The 26,540-nt window shown below is 32.5% G+C and overlaps 2 protein-coding genes across 2 annotated transcripts; both read left to right on the top strand.

Moving 5' to 3' along the window:
• Positions 1-15,740: 15,740 nt before the first annotated feature.
• On the top strand, positions 15,741-17,107 carry HELRODRAFT_168432 (hypothetical protein; the record flags this gene model as incomplete). The annotated part of the gene is made up of 3 exons (XM_009014293.1): positions 15,741-15,810; positions 16,286-16,344; positions 16,763-17,107. The coding sequence occupies 3 exons, from the start codon at positions 15,741-15,743 to the stop codon at positions 17,105-17,107; spliced, it is 474 nt and encodes a 157-aa protein (XP_009012541.1).
• A 2,443-nt stretch (positions 17,108-19,550) lies between these two features.
• HELRODRAFT_168431 (hypothetical protein) lies at positions 19,551-21,642 on the top strand (the record flags this gene model as incomplete). The annotated part of the gene is made up of 4 exons (XM_009014292.1): positions 19,551-19,635; positions 19,823-19,900; positions 21,093-21,350; positions 21,458-21,642. The coding sequence occupies 4 exons, from the start codon at positions 19,551-19,553 to the stop codon at positions 21,640-21,642; spliced, it is 606 nt and encodes a 201-aa protein (XP_009012540.1).
• Between the last annotated feature and the right edge of the window lie 4,898 nt (positions 21,643-26,540).

Raw genomic sequence — 26,540 nt, 5'->3', positions numbered from 1 at the left:
TTGGCGTCACATTATCATCATCACAGTACAATCAAATCAACGACGTCATCATTATCACTATTCAATTGAAACACTTTACACGTAAACACTTTATCAAAGTATCCCATTATATCATTACAAACAACACACATCACAAGATCACATCATCACATGCAGACATCACTAGAAACATCTCAATACATCATCACGTTATCCCCACACCGCGTGACATTACAATCAAGTAATTGCGCATAACATTTTTATTCTTGAAAAATAATTCTCCTAGAAACTTCTTCAACTTTTTTTATATTTTACTTCGAATTTCAATCAATAAAGAGAAGAAAATGCGTTTTACCTGGAAGCTGAACAATGACATTCAATAAAATAACAAGAATAATAATAACATAATGGCAACAACATAATTACAATAACATAATAACATTAATAATAATAATGAATTATTGTCATTATTATTCTAATTACAGTTTTTCAATTACACATGTCGAATGAGATATCGGAAAATCAAACAGCATGCAATTGAACCACACACCAACCACACCAAACACATCAACCACATCACACACCAACCACACCACACACCAACCACACACCAACCACACCAACCACACCACACCACAACACGCCACGACAACAAAAACATCTCCCAACAACACAGAGTATTGTGTTTTTCCAGTTTCCAATGACAAAAAACAGAAGCAACGTTCCATGCTGTATACATCCTACTCATCATCATCATCATCCTACTCATCATCATCATCATCCTACTCATCATCATCATCATCATCCTCTTCATTATCGTCGTCGTCATCATCATCTTTTTCTTTTTCATCACTGTCTTCCCAGCATCCTCTTCCGCTATTTTTTCATTGTTGTCATTTTCATCACCACCACCATTCATCACCATCATCATCCTCATAATCACTACCACCACCACCACCACCATCATCATCATCATCATCACCACCATCATCATCATCGTGGTCGTCGTCGTCGTCATCGTACCCAGGATCATCACTATCATCACCGCCGATAATAATGACGTCATAGCGACGTCATGAAGAGCGGTCATTCAGGTTTATTAAGTTGGCAATTACAAAGAAGCTATTGAGCAATTAAGCTACCTCAGTCTCCTCCTCATCGTCTTCATCATAGTCATCATCACCATCACCGTCATCCTCATCATCATCGTCATCATCGCTATCATCCTCACCATCGTCATCACCATATGACTGCAAAATAGCACGTAGAGTTATTATTTTGTATGAATATTTTTTTTGTAGGTTGTGACGTGATACGTGCGTGCTTGTGTGAATTTTGTCATTCCTATGTAGGAGTTTCAACGTGCTTTGCAATATAAATCCATGCATTCTCGGCTTTGTGGTTCATTCGCTTTTCTCTTTCATTCGTTCGTTCGTTTGTTCGTTCGCTCATTTGCGCATGCATGCATTCACTCATTTATTCATTCATTCGGTTGTCCATTCCTTCATTCATTCATTCGTCCATGCATGCATTAATTCATTCATTTTTATAAATTCCACATAATTCACATGCCTATTCGTCAATCGTTAATTTCGTTAATTGAGTTCTTCTTGTTCATGCATACAGTCAATTAAGCAATCAATCGATGATGAGATGATGAAGTGAACAACAGCGCAACGAATGTTTCTTAATTGTTTCTTCATGTTCGAGCATGTCTCTCTTTTTTACGATATTTTTTCAACTTTCTTTTTTAGCAATAAAGTGCGTGTGTGGATGTGTGTATGTGTGTGTGTATGTGTGTGTGTGTGAGTGTGTCCTGTTATGTGTCCGTGCTGTGTTAGAAACGCCATGGAGAGTATTGAGCGAAGCGTAGAACAAAACCAGCAGAGCCAGTGTCAAAGGTGACGTCGGATTTAAACTTCATATAATTCCATCTTTTTTTTCCCTCCTAACGACAAACCCAACTGCTACAACCTATCCTTTTTTTATTACTTTGTATAACCCTACGCTTAATAATACGTGTATCACGTGATGTGATGTTTGTGTGTGTGTGAGTATGTGTGTGAGTTTGTGTGTGTGTGTGTGAGAGAGTTTGTGTGTGTGTGCATGGTGGTTTTGTAATATAATGTAAGGGTTTTTTTCATGTTTATTTAAAAAAATCTGACTCTAGTACGACATGCGAAATAACGAGACGATGAAATTATGTAAAGAGATGTTTTTATTCTAATACAAATTATTGAAAAGATGTTATGTAATGTTGTGCATGTGGGACGTGCAAAATTTAGCCGTGGTGGTATGCAGCGTAGAAATGATGTAATGTAACTTAATAATCCTTAAAAAAACCTCAACATCCTGCTCTGCTTCAGATAATTTAATTTAATGAAACCTTTTTCTATCAGGCTTATACAACATAATACATACACGTGCACACATACCAACAAATACATCATATATATACATATACATGCTATAAATGGGGACATTTACATGCATACATACATACAAAAATACATACATACATACATACATACCTACACATACCTAGACGTACATACAAAGATACATACAAACATATTGCATAATATATATACATATATATATTTATGTAAATATACATATATATTTATATATATATATATGTATATATACATTATACACCTATATATGGTATATGAATATATGCGTATTATGTACAAACATAGACAATAAACACGTTCCCTATTCTATTACATACATGCATACATACATACATACAAAAATACGTACATACATACAAAACGACAAATCAAAGTATTAATCCATTTGTTACTTGATGTTTGACGGTTCAGTGTTACTCATCATGTTTTGGTTTTAACATACATACGCACATACATGCATACATACATACATACATACATTCATACATACATACATACATACATACATACATACATACATACATACATACATACATACATACATACATACATACATACACATACTTAGACGTACATACAAAGATACATACAAACATATTGCATACTATATATATCCAAGCGTGAAAATGTAAAAAAATGGCTGAAAGCTTGTCCGTGTCAAGTTCTCTTTTCTGCTTCTCATTGAAACAACAATTCATTCAAACGTACTTTTTAGTATGCTTGTATGTATGTTTGTTTGTATGGTTGTTTGTATGTTTGTTTGTTTGTGTACATTGGTTTTTCGTGTATGTGTGTATGTACGTACGTGTGTGTGTGTTTCATTTTTTTAATTTAATGTTTTTAGAAAATATTATTGATTCGAAATGCGATCATCATGCGTGAATGGCGACTGACAGTTACTTCATTTCCAAACAAACCAAACTGAAACACTACAAAAAACCTAAATAAAAAACACTGCATATGAAGATATAAATTTAAACATTACACAGAAATCAATGCAACAAACTGGTTAATAAAAAAATATTAACAAAAACATCCAAAAACATACCGACAAACTTACATGCAGGAAGACAAATGTGCACACACGCGTAGAAACACACTCACTCTCACACATGCACACGTAAAGACACACACGCACACACACAAGCACACTGATAGGCAAAGAGAAGAAAGGAGCAAATCCTGGGAGATGTATTTCAATCATTATTCTCAATTTCGTGAAATAACGATAACTAATTTGATTGTGCTAATGCCTCGTACGTGATTCACGTGCATTTCACTTTTTGAAACTGCGTTCGTGCCTCTTCTATTGTCTGTCTGTCTGTCTGTCTGTCTGCGTCTGTTTATATGTCTATCTGAGTTGTTTATCTGTGTCTATATATCTATGTGTCGGTTTGTCTCTCTCTCTTTTTATTTTTTGTGCATAATTGTACACGCGTATTGTTGTATATCTGTATGCGTTTACTTTTTGTCTGTATGCTGCTCTTGTTACTTCACAATTATTTTTATGAATTTTTATTCTATCTTCACGGTTCCTGTAAATTTTTTAGAAACTATTTCTTAATGGTGGTAAATGTGTGTTTTTGCTGGATCTATGATGAACTCATTTCATTTTATTTCTGGTTGCTGGCGATTTGCTAAGTTCTGTGATGACAGTATTATTGTTTGTAGTTTTAATAGTAATGGTATGTAGTTATTTTTTTGGTGAAAACTGTACTAGTTTTTTCATTATTACAGTACCATTTTCGTTCTCGTTGTTCTTGTTGTTTTCTTGTTAAAGTTAATGGTAATGAAATAACGATGCGAAAATGTTACTGATCTCATTTTGTGTTAGTATTATTAGCTTTAGTATTAAGTATTTTTAATTTTTTTCATCATGTCTTAATATCTGTAGTGTTAGTATTGAGAATTTTTCTGCAGTACAAGCCGTACTAACTTTTTTTAGTATGAAACAGCAGTAGAGGTATAAATTAAATTAATTTTATTGAAAAAGCCAAATGGAATGTACCAGATGTTAATCTTGTTTTTCATATGGTTGCGTATTGTGAAATTGGTGGCTGTAGTTGCTTTTGTTGTGTTATTGTTGTTTTGTTGTTGTAGTAGTTGTTAATGTTGTTGTAGTCGTTGTAGTCGTTGTTATGGTGTTGTGGTTGATGGGATGTCGTGGTTGATTTTGTTGAAATAGATGTTGCTTGCAATAATAACAAACCACACGTACACCATCAATCACTCGAATGTAATTTAATGCAATAACAAAAAACTGTAACAAAGAAAAACTGTAGAACAAGCAGCAGTGCATGTTAACAACACGCAGCAGCAACAACAACAACAATAACAACAACAACAACAACACAAATTTACAATAGCTAAAGCACACAAAAACGCAAAAAAGCACACATAATCGCACAGTCAACGAACGACAGCAATGAAAAACAAAACAATTAGACAGAAATAATAATACAAACCAATACAAAACAATACAAGAATAATACAATATACATAAACAAAAAACTACACACACACACACCACACACACACACACACACACACACACACGCACACACTCATCTATGAATTCATATGATTGCATATGAGAAAAAACACGTGTAAACATTTTAATGTTAGATGATCACTTAAAAAACTAAACAAAATATAAAAAAATAGGTAAAAACATTGAAAAAAGAAAATTAAAATAATAAAAACGGAAAAAAAACAAAAAATTAAAAAAAATTTAAGAGAGAAATAATGTAGCGCACAAATTAAATTTTTAAAAAAGAAATCCATTGAACGTGTGAACAGCAACAGACCGTCACATCATCATCGTCGTCATCATCGTCGTCATCATCTTCCTCTTCATCTCCAACACCTACACATGCATCCTCATCTTTATCATCATCATCATCATCTTCATCATCGCCACAATCATCATCATCATCATCTTAGCTTCATTCTCATCATCTTCTTTTTCATGTACATCATCTTTTTATAAATTATTTTCCTCATAGCCATCCTCATCATCTTTATTCTCACTACCATCATCAACGTCATCACATATTCGAGATAAAAAAAAGTTATTACAAACACAAAAAATTGCCAGAAAATCACTCACAGGTAAGCTATCAAAGCCATAACTAAACTAAAACCAGAACAAATGAAAACAATAAAAAGAACAACAACAACAACAACAAAATGACAACAACAACAACAATGACAACAACAACAAAAAATGACATCATCAACAACAAAAATGACGTCATCAACAACAAAAAGAAAAAATAAGATGACAGAGAGAAAACGTGATCTAAAAGAACAGAACAACACGTGCCAGCCAGCCAGCCAGCCAGCAGTAAGTACTGAGAACATATGGGCAATGTTTCTTACGGCACTCCAATTCATATTTGCTCAGCATTGTTCAGGGATGACGAATGAATGGGGCGACAATAGTTCATCTCACAACTTCATTCGTATAGCAGAAAGTATTAAGCAGACTTACATGCAAACACAAATGTTTACTGGACCAAGGCAAACACGCCGTGTGATACAAAACGACTGTGTGTCTCTTTCTTTCTCTCTCTCTCTTTTTCATCTCCTCTCCTCTCTCTCTCTCTCTCTCTCTCTCTCTGTCTGGTTGGTTGGTTGGTTAATTGTCTTGTTTATTGTTTGATTGGTTAATTGTTTGATCTATTTATATATTCATTCTTAAAACAATTATTTTGAAGTTTATGCACACATACAATGTAACACTAACACATACCCACACACCACATACATCACACACACACACAAAAATACAAACACACACACACACACATTAAAAATCATACATATATACTATAACCTTGATTCAAACATACATGCCTGTGCAGAGCATATTTGCACTTTTAAATGTTAAGTACACATTTTTATGTACACACACACGCACACATACACACACACACACACACGCATACACACAAATGAACACACACATACGCGCACACAAATGCACAATTTATAATGAACAATAAAATTATTTTTAGATTCATTTATTCTTGGGCGGTTCTTTTGAAGCACTTATAAATATTTCAACAATCATCTTGTCTCGTCTCGTCTGCTTATAAAGGAATGAATGAACAAATGTACAAACAAACGAACGAATGAATGAATGAATAAACGAACGAACGAACGAACGAACGAACGAACGAATGAATGAATGAATGATGAAATGAAATGAAAGAACGAATGAATGATGAAATGAATGGATGGATGAATCGATGGATAAATAAGTACACGTTTTTTAGTTTGCATGTTTGTCGCGAAAAGCGTTGCATGTAGTTTGGGTACTGGGTGGTGTGTCATGTTGTATGACTTTGTATCATTTATTCTTATTCTTATTTTTCAACATTTTTATTGTTTGTTGTTAATGTTGTTTCAAATGAATAATATTTTTAAAACAAATATTATTAAAACAAACACCCACAAACAAACACAAACACACACAAACAAACACAAACATACACACACAAACAAGCACACACACACAAACACACACAAACACACAAAAAAACACAGACAAACGCAAAAAGACGTAAACAGGAAAGACATTTGGAGAAAAAATTATTATTGTAAAAAGAACCATCCCCATCAACAATGGCCGAAACGTCATCATCATCATCGTCGTCGTCAACCTCATCAATTCTATTTTTTTCATCGTTATCATCATCTTTCACCCTCGTATATTATTATCACCATCATCGAGGTCGTCATCATCTCCACCTATCTCTTATCATCATTTATGGTCATCATCATCGTCGTCGTCATCATCGTCATCATCACCGTCTTCATCATCATCACCATTTTTCATCATCACCATATTTCATCATCATATTCGTCACCATCATTACCTTGCCATCATCCTCACCAGCATCAATTTGTCAATTATAAAAAGATTTACATGGCACTTTTGTCAAACGATAACATGGTTTGGAATGTTATCAGCAGGCACACATGCACACACGCAACATATACACACGCGCGCGCGCAAACACATACAATAACACACACAAACACTGAGAAACACGCACACATGCACACACACATGCACACACATGCACTATTGTATTTATTTTTGTATCTAGATAGATGAAGGGAAGGAGAGGATGTAATACAATCTAGCGGCTGTGCCTACATTGTGCTGGCTGATCGATAATGCACAAACATTGATGGATGAATGAAGAAAGGTTCGTAAGAACCACGTGATGCTACTGATTGACCTGGTAGTGGTGGTGGTCATCATAATCAGGATCATGATAATGATGATGATGATGAACATGATGATGATGATGACGACGATGGTGATGACGGTGAGGAATATGTCAGTGAAATTTATGGATCCATGAATGTAAAGGAATAATTTTAATGCGTAATGCAGCTAATAAAATTAAAGCAACAGAAACAGAAATCGCATTTTTGTAACAATTTAGCTTTTACAAAATTCAACCATTTCCAAACTCTGCCATCTAATTTGCCATCTGACACTAACAAGACAATCGATATTTACTGCTACTTCAACATCAGCGTCAACAACTTCCTACAAAACGGCCACTACTACTACATTAAAAAAATTATGCATTACTGCTGCTTCAACAACTACCATTCTACTTCTACCACTAGTAGTAAAACTACTACTACTACTACTACTAATACAACAATAACAACTACTGCTACTACAGCTACAACAACCACCAAAACTTCAGTGACGACTTCAAATGTATGTACGAGTGGTGGAAGGAGATGAAGAAGAGAAAGTGCTCGTTAATAAAGAATGCAGGGTCCCCTATAACATTTTGCTTCTGCATGATTTATACGCTCCATTAAACATTTCTTTTGTGTTTGCCACATTTCATAATGTTTGTTTTGTCGTTCGGTCTTCTTATGCTGTTGTGTATATGTATTGTTTTGCATTGTTTTGTTTTGTTCGTTGTTTGTATGAGTTCCCATGTATGAATTCACATCGCAAGAATAAGCAAGAATAAGACCTTTCAAACAGCAGAAACACAGCAATGAATGTTCTAATCGTACGTTTTGCCATGTATATTTTTTCCTTCCACTCGTGGCCAGGGTAGATAAGTAACTGTATGCTAATTCTATATTTTATTCATAAAACTCTAGAAGTAATATGAATTTGAACCAAGTTAGTATGAAGGCGATGTAAGGCATTTCAACCGTTTGAGCTAACTCAACGAACGCTGACCGCATTTTATCAATAGTATTTTTGTTACTGACAATCTATGGCTATCAAAATTGTTTAATATCTTGTATACAACACCACACAACCTTCACAACTTGCAAGAATAGGCACAATATCACAAACAAACATATACACACAACAATACAGACACACATAAACACACGCACATGGAGATACACAAACACACACATACAATGCGCACACACACTCAATGCAGATTATTGTACGCTGAACAATGGCGTAATTGCTACTTTCCTCAAAATGTTTTCTCTAAGTGTTTTTTTTTCTCCAGCACATATTGCATTCCTTCCTATCCAATTATTAAATTTTTTTATTCTTGTTTTCTTTCTTTATTTCTTTTGTTGCTTCGTTTTTTTAAACATGTTTTTGGTTTTTGTATCCTTAAATGATTGAATCAATTCGTGTTGTTGTTTTCGAAAGAAAGTGTTGTTGTTTTCTAAATTGATAGCGTGTACTTCGTGTCATGTTATTTTTTTATTTTTCATTTTTTTTTCATGAAAAATTATTTTTATCAAAATTTTGTCTTCTGAATGTTGTGCAGCTTTTTACTTCAAAATAATTTTCATTACACTAATCCACGCTTTAAATATTTACGACGAAATGTACATCCCACTTTGAAAAAATAACTTTTGTCTTTAATAAAATTTTCATCTTTAAAATAAGCAATTTTTTGAAAAAACAAACAAAATATTTTAAATTTTTTGTATTCGTGTGTGCGTTTTTGCGTGTGTGTATGCCTGTGTGTGTATGTGTGTGTTTGCGTGTGTGTATGTCTGTGGGTGGGCGGTGTATGTGTGTGGCGTGTATGCGTAGTTATAATTATAAAATATTTTCATAATACAAACAGTATGTATTTTCGTATTGTGTATTTTGTGTATTTGTTCCTTTAAAAATTGGATGCGTGTGAGTTTGGCAGGTAGCTTGGCCATTTTCTTTGTTGTTCATGCCTGTTTTATGCGAGGTTTGTAGCTGCTGGTTGTTAGTCTCGTTCTCATGTTGATGTTATAATGTAACTTATCTTCACAAAATGTTTATGATGTATGTTTGTTTGTTTGTTTGTCTTTCTGACTTTTTGTATTGATTTATGATTTTTTGTCTGTCTGTCCGTTTCTGTATACAACTTCGTATGTAAATAAACAATTATTTAATTTTATAAATAATTATTACAACAAATTTATTTTAATTGAAATGAAAACCTTTCATACACACACACACACACACACACACACACACACACACACACACACACACACACACACACACACAAACACCAAAACTCACACATACACACACACACATATACATAGGTTTTCTACCTAGGCTTTTGCGGAGGTTTAAATTAATGTCCGTATTATATTTTAGAGATGTTTTTCAAATTTTTTTGTTACTAGCGAAAAAAAAATTCTTTTCACTATAAGTTAACAGAATGTTTTTACGTTGGCGAGTCCAACAAAAAATAGCATGAATCATGTTAGCTGTATGCATTCATGTATGAATGTATGTATGTTTCTGTGTGTGTGTATCATATATATGTGTGTGTATGTATATATGTATGTTTGTATGTGAGGGTATGTTTGTATGTGCATGTGTGTGCGTATATTGTATTCATGTATTTATCTATATGAATTTGTGTTTTTATGTGTTTGTATGCGAATAAGTGTGCATTTATGTGTACATGTGTGTATACTGGTTAATTTTGTGTGTATGTGTGTGTATATTATACAAAAACACACGCATAATATGTCATGAAATTATGTTGTATATCGTAAATCCAAATTTGAACATCACAGTTTAAGATATGTGTATGTGTGAATGTATATGTATCTATTATAATAAATGCATCACAAATTTTCATAAACATGCGGCAAACTCTTAACGCCAACATGATGATGAAAAAAAGGGAAAATAATTTTCTTCTGACTAAGATATTGCAGGTTAACATGAAAAGGCAGTTTCTGTCTATAAAATATCATTCACATTGTTGTCAGTTCTTAAAATCAACAAATATTTTTCCATATAATATCACATCAAGGTAACAACGACATTAATTTTTATTAGATTAATTCATATTACATTATTAAAATAATTTGATTGTTGTATGAACATTATTTCATAATGACATTAAACACCCTGCAACTATTTCTTTGACTGTTATTTTCATAATTCTAAATACATCGCAAATTAACAAAAACGTTAATCATCCAATAACAGTAACAACAAAACCATAAACCATCCATCCAACCAATCACAACAACACAACAACAACGACGACGACATTAATTTTCAAAGTTATTCATAAAAGTTGCATAAAAGCGTCGAATGCTTATCCAGTTCAAGGTCTGCCTTAATAGATACATTTCAGAAAATGACATCAACATAAACATCAGTAGATCGCAATCAAATATTAACAGAAATAAAAACATTAACGTTTATTTTATTAACGCATTTAAAACATCAAAAAATACAACAGCGACGAAAAAAATATCAACTCCATGAATAAAGCTGTGTAGAAAACAGCAAAAAGACATTTAATGGCATCAAGAAAATATTTACATTACCAGTTATAATATTAACAAAAACGCTAACAATAACATTAACATCAATAGCATCAACAACAACAACAGTCGCTGCTAGATAGGCAACAACGCATTGACAACGATGACAAATACAACACAACAACAACAAACATCAACAAAAACATTAATAATAATAACAACAACAACAACAACATTAATAACAACAACAACATTAATAACAACAACAACATTAACAACAACACAGCACTCAGTCCACCAAACAAAAGATCACTCTAGCAAAAATATTCAATAAATAATGCATGCCTAAGAATAGGAAGACAGAATGGATGGATGGATGGATGGATGGCTGGATGGATGGACGGACGGACGGATGGATGGATGGATGGATGGATAGATGGATAGATAGATGGATGGTGGTTGAGTAGATAGATTAAATGAACAATTTGATAAGTTGATTAAAAAACAAATTGTTAAAAAAATACAAAATACAAACGAATATTAAAATTAATGTATAATTTTGCAAATAACCAATGATAAATCGAAAAAATGAATGAATGAACAAATGAACAAACAAACGAACGAACGAGCAAAAAAACAATCAAACAAACAAACAAACAAATAAATGACTGCATGTATATAACAAAAAACAAGAGAAAAAAATGATCACTATTCGAAAATCTGTTAAAAATGTGCTAAAGAATGATCGAATGAGGATATAAATAGTTCGGATCCTGATGTAACGATAAAAGAACTCATGGATAAATTGATGGATAAAAAAATGGATATATATCAATATAGATAGATAAATAGATAGATTGATTGATTGATAAATGAATGAACAAAATGATTGATAGATCGATAGATAATTTTCCCTAAAATGACAACGAAATTACAAAAAAAAAACATAAAACTAAGACAATGTCAGCATTTTAAAAACAATAACATCCCATTATTCACAATTACAACAACAACAATAACAACAACAACATTAGAAAACAGCAACAATACTACGACAATATCAACAACAACAGCTACTGCAACAACCGAAACAACAACACATATAAGAGAAATAAGATTTGTCATCATTTGTCATTATTAAATAATCACTTTGTTTTCAGGTTGAAAGTTTTTAAAAATACAATTAATGTCGGGACAAAAAGGGGAAAGATTATTATCTCAACATCCATTCCCAACAACAACAAACAAACAACAACAACAGCAACAACAACAACAACAACAGCAGCAACAACAACAGCAACAAACAACAACAACAACAACAGCAGCAACAACAACAACAACAACAACAACGAATTATAATGACTTCATCCACCATCAACAATTGAAAAGGGCAAAAAATTGTCAAAAATGGCCCAAAAATAATACACGAAATATTGTTTGCTACGAAAACAATACAAGCCCTTTAATACTACTTGCAAATAGTAATGCCAATACTACTTCTTATTGAAAAAGGTTGTTGTAATGGCTAGCAGCTTGGCTATAAAGTTGCAATAGCCAGGTTCAAACGCAGAAAGAATCGCCTTATGACATGGTTTGTGTGTGATTTGTTGATTTACGTGCTTAAATACACTGTGTGTTTCTTTATTGTTGGCGATTCTGAGAAATATTATAGAGAATGAGAAAGAAGGAAAGAGAGAAAGGGAAAAGAGAGAGAGAGAGAGAGAGAGAGAGAGAAAGAGAGAGTTATAAAAAAATTCTGAAGATGTTTGAAAATGATGTTTGAGATGTAAGAAGAAAAAAAAACAAATAATAATCACTATTTTTAATATTATCCTTATCGCAACGCACTGCAGCGTACAAACGTTACTACGAGATGATGAAGATGAATATAGAAACTTTGTTAGTTTATATTTTGTTAGTTTAAATAAAAGATGATAAGATATGTTGGAATGGAAATTGAAACATGAAAATTCTAAGATGTGGTGATTATGATGATGGTGACGACGGTGATGATGATGATCGCTGGTACTAACTTTGATCCTGGCTGACGAGTTGCAATGCATTAAAGGTTTATAAAAAGTAATAAAAGCAACATCACTTCTGGCGAATTTTATGTAGCTGGTGATGATGACGACGAGGATGACGATGATGATAATAATGACGATGACAATGATAATGATGGTGATAACGACAATGATGATAATGATGATGATCAAAATGATGATGATGATGGTGGTGGTGATTTGTAATGCTGTCATCATCATCATTGTATCTCATAATCCACAGACACATCATCATCATTTTTTAAAACATCATCATCACAAACATCGTCATTATCTTCTTCTTCATCACCGTCATTATCATCAAAACTAACATCATCATTATCATTATCTTTTTCTTCTTCTTCATCGTCATCATCAGCTTTGCATCAAAAAGTTTAATAAGCATTAAGCGGTGGTCAAATGATAATACTTACTTGGCGAAATTTCCAATTAAAATAATTGGAATTTTTATACAGGGATCATTTTTTTTCTTTTACGTAAAAGGAAAATAAATAATAAAAAATATTATAATAATAAATTAATTAAATATAATAAAATTATGAATGAATAAAAATTAAAACAATAATAATATAAACAAAAACAAATAAAATTTTTTGGAAAATGTAATGAAAGAGACAAAAAAATGAAATATCATCGTCATTATCATGATTGTTAATATCACTATCGTACCATCACCATCATCGTCATCTTCATTATCACGATCCTCTTTCTCATCATCATCATCAAAATCATCAGAATTTTTTTATTTTTATAAAAAAAAGTTCAAAAAACGAAAAAATTATTTAATTGAATGTTGACAGTGGGAATAATATAAGCTGGCTGGCTGGTAGGCTGGCTGGCTGGTTGGTATTTAATGGGTATTTCTGTTGTATATTTGCTCGAATATTAGGTATTTTTATTTCATATGTTTTTGTATTAGATTCTTTGTATACATATATATGTAAATATTGTATGTATGCCAGTATGTAATGTTGTTTACAAATATGTGTTTGCACTGTATACTGTGCGTGCTTATAAGTGTGTTGGCTGGTCGTGCGTTTGTGTATGCACTATATTTTGCGTATGTACGTACGTGCATGTATGTGAGTATTTGGATATATGTATATATATATATATATATATATATATTTTTTGGTAACAGACTGTTGTTAACGCAACATTTCAAAAATTCAACACTACTTTCAACATTGTTCAACTTTTGTATATTTCTTTTTAATTTATTAATTTCAGAGAAATTAGACGTTTTATTGTTTTTTAAAAAAATTTTATTAAATAAATTTACAAATAGCTATTTCGAGTTATAAATAACTCATCTTCAGTGCAGTATATATAAGGTATGTAAGATATTTGATATAAAGGAACAAGTAATTATTAATTTATATAAATTATTTAATTAAAAATAATTCCAATATATATATTATATGTTAATAATATATATATATATATATATATATATATATAAGTTAGTACATACGTATTTGTGTGCGTATTATGGGTACATTATGCGTATTTGTATGCGTAAGGTGCGTACAAGATATATCCAGATGTAGAAAGATAAAGTGGGCAAGAGCAATTAACGCGTATTTGTATTCTTGTACGTTCTCACTTCAGTGGTATTTTAAAAGTGATTGATTGCTTCTATTGTTTGATTGCTTGCTTTTTTGCTGTGTTTGTACGTTTTCATCTGGTACGTTTGTCTGTTTGTTTGTTTGTTTGCTCGTTCGTCCGTTTGTTTGTTTGTTTTGTCCGTTTGAATGTCTGTTTGCCGTGCAACTATGTTTTGTTCACTTTTAACGTGCATTCAATATCATTTATATATATATATATATATATATATATATATATATATATATATGTTGGTAATAGACCATAATTTTTACAATATTCTATAAATTCTACCGTATGTGATTGATTGCTTCTATTGTTTGATTGCTTGCTTTTTTGCTGTGTTTGTACGCCAAACATTCGGTAGAATTTATAGAATATTTAAAATATATATATATATATATATATATATATATATCATATTTATATTATCAACAATAATCATCAGAACGACAGCTGATATACACTCATACATACACTTGAAACTATTATGTAAAAAACTACTGATAAACACACACACAAACACACGCACAAACACACGTGCGTGCTCACGCACAAACACACTCACACGCACGCAAAAACATATCCACACGCAATATAAAAAGTTAGTTGCGTCGCTCGCCTTCTCCATTCGATCTGGTGTTCAGTCGGAAAGAGGCTGTTGGAGAATGATTTTAATGAGATAATTTTTGTTGTAGTTGAAGTTGTTGGCGCTGTTCAAAGAGGATGCGAATTTTGTTATGTAATTTAATTAATATTTTCTGATTTCATATTCAATTAATTAATTTTAATTGTTTAACTCTTTGACGGATTAAAAGAAATATTGCTATATGTCTTTAAATTTACAATTGAAACGAAAAAGTTAATTAATTAATCAAATTTAATTTAAAAAAATAAATAAAAATTAATAAAAACAAATAAAAAATTAAATATGGAAATAATTTTATTCGTTTATCTCTTCGTTTGTATTATTCATTTTTCTCGTTCCGTATCACATTCAGGTAGGTATCATCATCACCACCACCACCATCATCATCATCATCACCATCGTCATCATCATCATCACCACCGTCGTCGTGAGTCACGTGATCAACTGCGTCAGCCAGCCAGTATTTTTATTGGCCCTTTAATTAACAATAATTTGACGTCATCAATACCATGCATTTAAATAATTGTGGATTGCAGTAACGTTAATAATATCATATGAGCAATTGTAAAGATAATAAACAATGTTATTGTTACTATTAATTTTCATAATTTTGATCAACGTTTTTTTAATGTTAATAAAATTATTTTAATAAATATACGTACATGTCACACACACACACTCACAGCTCACACACACACACACACATCATATATACGCATTCGCACACAAACAAACCAACAAACGTACACACACTCACACACACACACACACACACACACACATACATACATACATACACACAGTTTTTTATGACAACTCTTTCGAAGAGGTATGTCAGTGGGAATCATTCAGACCGCAGTGTCCAAAGAATGACCACGTCATACAGGTCAGTTTTGTTAGCAGGCATTTATTTATGGTTTTATCTTTTTTATATTTGTATTTTGTTCCATAATTTTTATGTATATTTTTCATGTAAATTTTCTCTTATTATCATCGTTTGGTTGAGAGTAATTACTTGATAGTCTTTTTGGAAAAAACGCTAAAACTACACAAATTCCAGTACATCAAACACAACAAATAAATATATACACACGAACATACGCAAAAAAGACAATCGCATACACATACTCACGATTACTACTAATCCACCTGAAACACACACGCACGCACATTAACCACACATACACATAAACAAACACACATACATAACAAAGATCACAAACAAACACACATACATAACAAAAATCACAAACAAACACACATACATAACAAAGATCACAAACAAACATACATACGTAACAAAGATCACAAAAGCCTACTTCGGCCGCATGAGATCCGGAAGATGTTTGCAGCCGTCGGTCAACTACGTCAACGACATGATCGGCTGCAACAGTGACGTCACACGGATCGCGGACGCCAGGTGTTCCGGTAGGACTTCTTGCGTCATCGCCATTCCGGATAAGGAACTGGACAACCTGACGTCGTGTAGGGCTGACCTCAAGTCATATCTCATGATCAGCTACAAGTGCATTCAAGGTTGGTTGGGTTGGGTTGGGTTAGGGAGGGGTCATGCCAGGATCCAGGGTCGAGTTAAGGTAGAGAAAGGTCAAATGATTGTTAGACTTAGAGTTGAAAATTTTACTTGTTGAAAATAATAAAGATGATCATGGAGTTGCATGAATTTCTGAATAATTTTTTTTACCTACGGTAAAGTTATTATATGAGGAAATTTATCAAATACAAATATTGCAATTATTAAATGGCAATCATTAAAATTCAAGAAAATATTTGATAGATCTAAAAGACCGCCAATAAAAAATGAAAAATGTTTAGTCTAACTAAACGATACGCAGTCAAACATCTGCAACAACAACATAAACATCACAAACAACGACTTAAACAAACATCTCCATCAACAAACATAAACGCATTCACAAAATCCAGAATGTCACGAGTAAGCACGTAGAGCCGTTAAATCATCAGGTGCTTTCTATGAGGTCCGTTCTAAGTAAACTTGAGTCACAATTATCAACCAATCACACGCCGATAATAAACTTTCAGAATTCAAACATCAAATTTAATTACTTAACTGTATAATAGTTGATTAATTGATTATTTATTTATTTAATTAATTAACTATTTAATTAATTAATGTTATAAAGATGATAAATTCATAAAAATATTACTAAGCATCAGTAAATACATATGCGTTACCGATTTTTTTTATCAACATTTGTTTATTTATGTGTTATTATTATTTTATTGTTATTATATATTATTGCCGTGATGTTATTTAAGCTTGCCAAAAACGCAACGACAGTAGACGATCGTTAAATGAAGCGATAACGAAGGAATGCATTGTTTGACAAGAAACTTCAATTTATCTCGTCATTTTGCGTATGCGTGTGTGTACGTGTGTGTGCAAGTGCATGCACGTATATGTATGAGTGTGTGGTGTGAGTGTATATATATGTGTGTGTGTGTGTGTGTGTGTGTGTGTGTGTGTGTGTGTGTGTGTGTGTGTGTGTGAGGTGTGTGTTCTCATTTCACAAATACGTGACTAGTTAATGTGTGTATGGCATTTTTTATGTTCTTTTACTAAGATATACATAAATGGATATTACTAATATGTACGTACACTCTAAAGCACACGCATAAAAATGCACGAACATAACCATAACATGTTTGTATATGTGCTGATATATGTTTGTATATGCGTCTCTGTATCTGTATGTGTGTTCATCTACACATGTGTTTGTTACATGGAGAAGCAAGCTCGTTATTTCAAGTATTTTTACATGAATTTTGTTTTATAATTTCGTGTCGTTTGTGTGTGCTGAAGTGTTTTTTATTTCTAAGTAAGAAGGTAAGTGTGCGTACTTGGCATGTACAACAAACAAATTCATTGTATATGTGTTTCTGATTATATGTGTTTTTGTGTGTTTGTGTGTCTGTGTTGTGTGTGTGTTGTGTTTGTGTGTGTGTGTGAGTTTTAGTTTATAAATTGAGAAATAGACAAATGCAACTAAAAACAATACAATACAAGATAAAAAACACGTACATTTATGTATGTCTTTCTGTGTGTATTTATGAATAAATGTGTATTTGTGTGTGTATACCTGTGTATTTGTTGGTACAGACGTGTGTATATTTGTCAAAAGAAAAGAAGAAGCAAGCAAATAAATAAGAACGCCACGGTGATCAAAGATGAACCATCAATCATTATGGAATGCATTTTTACATTTTAGATAATGGTCCTTTGATTTATTCTCCCATTAGAAACTTTTGTATGAATACCAGCCAGCCCACGATAATACTCGTGTTGGTATCATTCTAAATAATAATTCATGTAAGTGTATATTTGTATACACAGTGTAAATGATCTTTGCTCTGCTAAATATTATATTATGCATAATTTATTTATTATGTGTTTGTTTGTTTATTTACTCTTTCATTTTTTTTATACTTTCATTCAACATTTTGGTTATTTTTTTATCATATCCATCTTTTTATCATCTCCATTCCTTTCCCTCATTCGTCACGTGCATCGTCAACTCAACACTATGAAAACGTTCGTTTAACATGCGGTCCGGTCCGATTATAAACTCAAATATTAACTAGTGGATTTTTGGTTTGAAATTTTCTCGATCAAACTTAACAAATCAGCAACGACAATCAACAAAACAAAAGAACGACAATCAACAAAACAAAACAACACAGCAAGACATACATGCCTGTCAACGCTACTGCTACTGCTGCTAACGTTGAGACCACGGATGTAAAACGGAATGCAATGAAAAACCAACCATCTTAAGTTGCAAAGTAACAAAAAACACAATAAGCACCTATAGAAGCAAAACAACGCCATTCAGTCTAGGTTTCTTTAATTGTAAAATTGGAAGATTATTAATTATTCCGTACTATCTACTGAGAACAAATTTTTGAGTCAAAAGTAGAGGTATCTGTAGCTATTTCATTTAAGCCTTAAGAGAAGCGTTGCTACAGTTTCGCTACTGCTTAAGGAATGTAGCTATTGGCAACTCTGGAAAAACAAACAGCAAACAAACAAACAGTGGTACAAACAAGTAGACCATGAAAGGAGAAAATATTGAAGATCTTGTGAAAAACAAAGATCAACAATTTAGCATTTTAAAAATCATTCCATTCCACAAAAACGGTAATTAATCTAAAAAATTGTTATCACTTTTGGATTTTAATAATCAATCCTCTGCCTCAAAACACCAACAAAACAAACAAACAAACAGCAACGAACAATTAAATGACGTAAAAAACATCACTTAATCATAGCATTTGAAGACACGCATGCATACCACATAAACATCTTGTATAATAATAATCAATAGCAGAATTCGCCAAATGCTTCGTCTCAATTCAATTACCTACTCTAAGTGGAATGTCATGGGATGTCCTGGAAAAGCCAGGTTCATACTACACACACACGCAAACACAAACACACCCACACAAGTTAAATAAAATTCGTAAATTGTACGTAATGAATGTTAAAATTTTATCATTTACTTAAGGCAATTAAAACCTCATACAAATATTATGTACGAATGATACATGGTAATCTTCACAATTGTTTTATAATGGCTCCGTGTTTTGAATTTGAGATTGCAAAAATAACATTGAGAATGCAGGTAGTACCTGATATTATTATTAATACCGCCATAAAGTGTACTTTAATATGGAGTAAGTGTTTTAAAAGTTGTGTATTTTTAAATACACAAATATTTAGGTACGCATTGTTTTTTTGTACTGTTTTGTCTCTGAAAATTAGTTAGAGCCTTAATTTATTTATATATACATGAATGTACATATTTCTAGAATGATGGTTAGTTTTGAATTTAGCTCCATAAACATAATACCGTAATTTGTCATGATGTCATTTCTTTGTTTTCAGTCTCGCTGTCAACTTCTCTATCTGTCCCATCATGCCGAATGCTTCCTCCATCGATTTTGAATTTATTTTGAATTTAAATTTGTTTTCAGAATGATTTATTGCGTTCTTAAAACTGTTCATCTAATTTCTATGTTCATTCCTTTATTTTAATTTTTTTTTCTTTCGTTCATGGCTAATGTTATTTTTGTTTTTTAAATTTTTTTATTTATTCATTCGCTTCATCCATTTCTTTTATTACCATCCATCTATTCATCCAACCCTCCTTTTAAACAATAGGTCACATTTTTGTTATCAGTGAAACTTAATAACGAAAGTAGGCATTTTTTACGAACCAGACACACATTCACACGTGCACATACACACCTACTAAAATGCACTAACACACACGCACACACACACGCACGCGCACACATACTAACATCGATTTGAATGTGATTTATGAAATATTCGCATCGACGTAGCAATTGCTGGATTTTATGATCTACGGCTTGTTAATGTTTTAGTTGTTGCTGTTAATGTTTTTGTTATTTGTCTTGTTGATTATGTTGTTTTATTAGTGTTATTACTGATGTCGTATTTGTTGATATCATTAGTCATGATGACGTCACTAGGTGTGTTGTTGTTATTAATGTTTTGCTGCATTTTTTGTCGCGATGGTTGTTTTACATGATGTCTTTGTAAATTCTCGAGATGTTATTTTTTTATTTAAGAATTAGAATCAGTAGTCGTTGTCGTCGTTGTTGCTGCTGTTGCTGAAAACAGTAAAGACATGAGCAAGCCTCGTGGTCTTAGGACAGTCGGTAAGTTGAAGAATCACAGACGTGAACAGGGATGGAATGATAAAGTTTTTAAAAACTCCCACCGCGGTACAAGATGGAAGTCCAGTTCATTCGGTGGGGCCCTCCATGTTAAGGGGAAAGTTTTTGAAAAAATTGGTGTTGAAGCCAAACAGTCAAATTTTGCCATCAGTAAATATGTGAGAGTTCAGTTGATCAAAAATGGAAAAAATATCACCGCTTTTTACAATGGGATAGTTGCTTAAACTTCATTGAAAAAAACGATGATGTTCTGGTAGCTGGATTCGGTCGTAAAGGTCACGCTGTGGGGATATTCCCGGAGTTCTTTTCAAGGTCGTCCAAGTTGCCAGTGTCTCCCTGTTGGCCCTCTACAAAGGCGAGAAGGAACGATCCAGATTATAAATTAATTGTCACCATGTTCCACATTGATGCTTTGTTTGATACCGACGTGAACTGTTGCTGATGTAGTTGTTATTGTTGTTGTTGCTGTTGTTTTTGTTGTTTTTATTGATGTTGTCACACAGACACACACCATACACACACAACACACACACACTCACACACACACACACACATTACATCCACAATAAACATCAGATATATTGTATAAGTACATCTTCCTTACACTTTTAAATATATCAACACGTTGCTATTGATCTGAAGAGAGAATTAGAAGATGTTATTTAGAAGCAAGAGTCCATGGATTATCCTATAAAATGTGACGCTACAACACGACATGGAATGAATGGAAAAACTTATTCAGTGACATATATATATATATATATATATATATATATATATATATATATATATATATACCATAAATTATGGTAAAAGACCATAAATAATGCAGTAATTTGTGAAAACTACCGACTTTCTAGCGTTGGATAGTTTTTTTTATTACAAGATTGTTAGAGAATAAGGAATGAGAGAGAGAGAGAGAGAGAGAGAGAGAGAGAGAGAGAGAGAGAGAGAGAGAGGGTGACTATTTTATGAATGCCTGCCTGGCATACGAGAGTTGCAGTGGCCGATTTTGACTTTAAGGAAATCCTTGCCTTGTATAAATTTACAAGTGTATGCTTATCCAATTCAAATGTATTTACATGTACATTTAAATACAATGCAATAAAAAATATTATTACTACATTTCATTAATGCTATTTTAATTTTTTTTAGGTATTAAACTGAAAAAATTGTCATTCAAAATGTATTTCGACATGCATGTATATATAGGGTAGGAGAAAACTAGCTGAGTTTGTTATTTGAAGTTTTAATGGACATGCTATGTTCCTACGTTGCTGCCCGCTCTCTCTTTCTCTCTCTCTCTCTCTCTCTCTCTCTCTCTCTCTCTCTCTCTCTCTCGTTCTACGATTCGGTCGATTCCGGCAGATTTTCCTTTTTCAATTTTTTTTTCTCTTTCACATTTCACATTTTTCTTTTCTTTCATTCTCTTTTGCTTTTTGTATTATCTTGCTCTCTCTCTCCTCTCTTTCTCTTTCTTTCTCTCTTTCACTCTCTTTCTCTCCCTCTCTCGTTCTGATGACGACGACGACGACGATGATAACAAGGACGAACGGTGGAATTAAATTAATAGCCAGGCAGAGGATGGTGATTGCAAGAAGATTGACGTACCAACAAAAATGATGATGACGATGATGATGATGACGATGATGATGATGATGATGATATGAAAAAGAGGAAGATGATGATGATGATGATGACGATGACGATGACAACAATGTAAAACAAATAATAATAAAGATAATGATGGAAATAATAATAGTAAATGTTGTTATTATTCTTATCAGTACACATCTAAACAACATGCTCTGTTATCAACCGAAAAATGATTAATACTCGTTATAAATTCCACTTATACTCTCAGTTACATAATTACTAAATGGTAACTATACTAACTTTTACAACTGAAATTACACAAAAAATTACTACAACTAATAGTAATAATAATTGATAAATGAAGTTAACTATTAATTATCATATTACTACAACCTAACAACTCATTAACAACAACAACAACGACAACACGACAACACAACAACAACGACGACAACGACGGCGACGACAACAGCGTCAAGACAACAACAACAACAAAAATACAACAACAACAACAACAAAAACAGTGATCATAATACCATAAAATAAATAGTTGTTTAATGGTCTGTCTCTTCAAAAGGTGTATTCCCATACAGGCCATATTGTTAAATATGAGAAGATGTAATGGAAATTAATATGAATAAGTATTCAATGTGCTGAAATGTTCTGCATTTGTTTCTGGGGCATCTGGACATTGTTCAGAGAGAAAAGTCATATTAAATACTAGTTAGTTATATAGGATAAAATGGTAAAATAATCACCAAATAACCATAACACAACTGCTTTTTTAGGTATATACAAATTATTGAATAATAAATACACACACGCACACACACACACACACGCATATATATATATATATATATATATATATATATATATATATATATATATATGCGTGCGTAAGTGTATAGATATAAATATATATATATATGAATATATATATATATATATATATATATATATATATATATATATATATATATATATCTTTGAAGTTTTCAATGAACTGTGTGATTGGCATTAGAAGTTATTACTTACGTGCACACTACATGGCACTTTTTGCTCTGATGAGGATGATGATGATGATGTTGTCGTTGTTGTTGATGATGATGTTGTTGATGATGATGATGTTGATGACGATGATAACGATAGCCAACTATGTCGTTAATGAAGCTGCCGTCATAGCGATGGCGAGGCGCCGACGTAAAACATCCCCCTTTAATCAACATTAAATGTAGAAAACTCAATAAGTGATGACGTCATAAACACATGCTGTCACGTGGTTATTAATAAGGGAAGGTAATGAAAGCGTCGGCATCAACAGAAGTTATGCTACTTTGTGTGGGGAGGTGTGTGTGTGTGTATGTCTGCGTGTGTGTGTTTGTGTATGTGTGTATGTCTGTATGTGTGTACGAACGTGTGTGCGAACGTGTGTGTGTGTATGTGGTATGTGTGTGTGTGTGTGCGTGTTGTGTGTATTTGTGTGTGTGCGTGTTGTGTATAATAAACAGGTAGGTATATGAATGAGCATTTATTTCATACAAAGGGACAGGACTGATCCTCTAGTCCCATGCTTTTCTTCAAAATGTTCAAGTCATATATTTTCTGGTAAAGAAATGCCAAGTTGTTTATGTGGCTACAGTTGAGATTTTCATCATCATGAATCTAAACCATTACTTACATTCACATTTGAGCGTTTTGTTGAATAATAATAACAAATATTTTTGGATTTTGTGATTTCAAACATAATGTCGAAGAAAATAATTTTTTATCATTCATGTAACAAAAAATTAAAAAAGGTTAAACGATTGAAAAGTAAAAATAAAAATACATTGAAAAATAGAGACGAAAAATTCACATATAAATTTTTTTTAAAGTAACACGCTGACAGAAACGTTTGAATGCAAATTCGCTCATGTACAAGCCGTTATGAGGATCATTTGTGACGTGTAACTGCTACTGCTACTTCTACTGCTACATCCAATTAATAATAATTAAGATGCATTGCCTTCAGTGTGACTTCCTAAAACATTTTCAATTAGAGAATTTAGTTTTTGTTTGTTTTTGCTGGCAGGAAACATTTGAGGGAGTTTGCGCGTGCGTGTGTATGTGTGCTTGTTTGTGTGTGTTTGTGTGTGTTTGTTTGTGTGCGTGCGTGCGTGCGCGCATGATGCATTATGCATGAATTCATTTCATTGAATGAGACGACATTCTCGAATGCATTAAACAATAAATACAGCGTATATAAATCCAACATAGATCATATTTATGCGTTGTTGTACTCCACTCATACGTGAAGATTCATCTACATTATACGCATACTTGCAGGATACGCTTATATGTGTGTGCGTATGTTTGTGTGTATGTAAGCGTGTTTGCATGCTTGTATGTGCGCGTATGTTTGTGTTTATGCATGTGTTCAATAATATTGTAAAAAACTACATATAAAATGAATTTTATTTATACAATTTTTTTTTGTTTTTTAATCGACAACGAGTAAAACAAAGTGTAAAAAAGATTTGCTGTTTTGTAATTAATTTATTCTTTTGCACTTTTTTTTGTTTGGTTGAATATTTTTTGTTTGTATACGATATGCTGCTTTGTTTTGTCCTCACATAAGCACTTTTTCCTATTTATCTTACTCTTTCCTCAATTATTCTACCATTTTTTATTTGTTTTTTACGTGTTAATTTTCAAATTCTTTTAGTTAATTTACTTGTTGATTTTAATTCATTTGTTATTTGTTTTACTTTATCACACATTAATATAATTGGCAGAATGATTTATCGAGCTTGTATTTTTCAAAAGTGTTCACCGTTACGAAAGTCGAAAATTTGAAAATTTTTACCAGGAGTATGAAAATTTTTGATCAGAAAATTCAAAATCACCGAGTTGTTGTTAGTACCAGTTATTATTTCTTCAATTGTAAATTATTAACGGCAACGTTAAAAAATCTGGCAACAAAAATCTTGGGTTTATTTATTATGCAAACACACCACACACACACACACACACCAAACACACAAACACACACACACACAAACTCACACACACACAAAGGCAGTGCTCAAAAAGTTTGTTTCTTGGGTGCAATATTTTTTGAAATTTCTTACCGTAAGTTGTTTGTTTGCACATGAACGAATATGATTAACTAATTCTTCTTCGCCTTACATTATTACTACACTAGAGTTGCAGTAGCTGCAGTTGTGCAACATCAAGTCAGCGCTTGTTTACAAATTTTACGTGCAGCCCGGTTGAGTCAGTTCGTCTGCATATATCACCTGGAGAAAAAGTTTGCTAGCAGCTTTTTGAGTATGTAAATTTTGAATTTGGTTGCTGGTACCTTTGTCGGGATTTCATTGGTTGTTGGTGTTGATGTTGTCAATAATGTCGTTGTTGTTGGTTGTGTGTTGAAATGTGTTGTAATGGTGATGAATGAGGAAATGGTAGAGTAGTATGGTGGTTGTTCTGGTATTAAAAGTGCACTTGCATTTGCAAAGATTGATCTGGATACCGGTGATGAAAAAAATTATAGTGGTGAAAAAATGATGAAGAAAATAATGATGACTATGACATGATGGTTGTGACGACGATGATGATAAAGATGATGATGACGATGATGATGATGACAATGTTGATGATGACATTAAGACAGTGAGGGCAACGACAATTATTACGGTGATAGCAAGGATGTTACTGATGACAACGATCATGATGATGACGACGACAAAGATGATGATAACG

The sequence above is a fragment of the Helobdella robusta genome, assembly GCF_000326865.2.
Source record: "Helobdella robusta unplaced genomic scaffold HELROscaffold_13, whole genome shotgun sequence".
NCBI classification, from domain to species: Eukaryota; Metazoa; Annelida; class Clitellata; order Rhynchobdellida; family Glossiphoniidae; genus Helobdella; species Helobdella robusta.
Note: the sequence above shows the minus strand (reverse complement) of the source record. Positions and strands in the feature narration are given on the sequence as shown.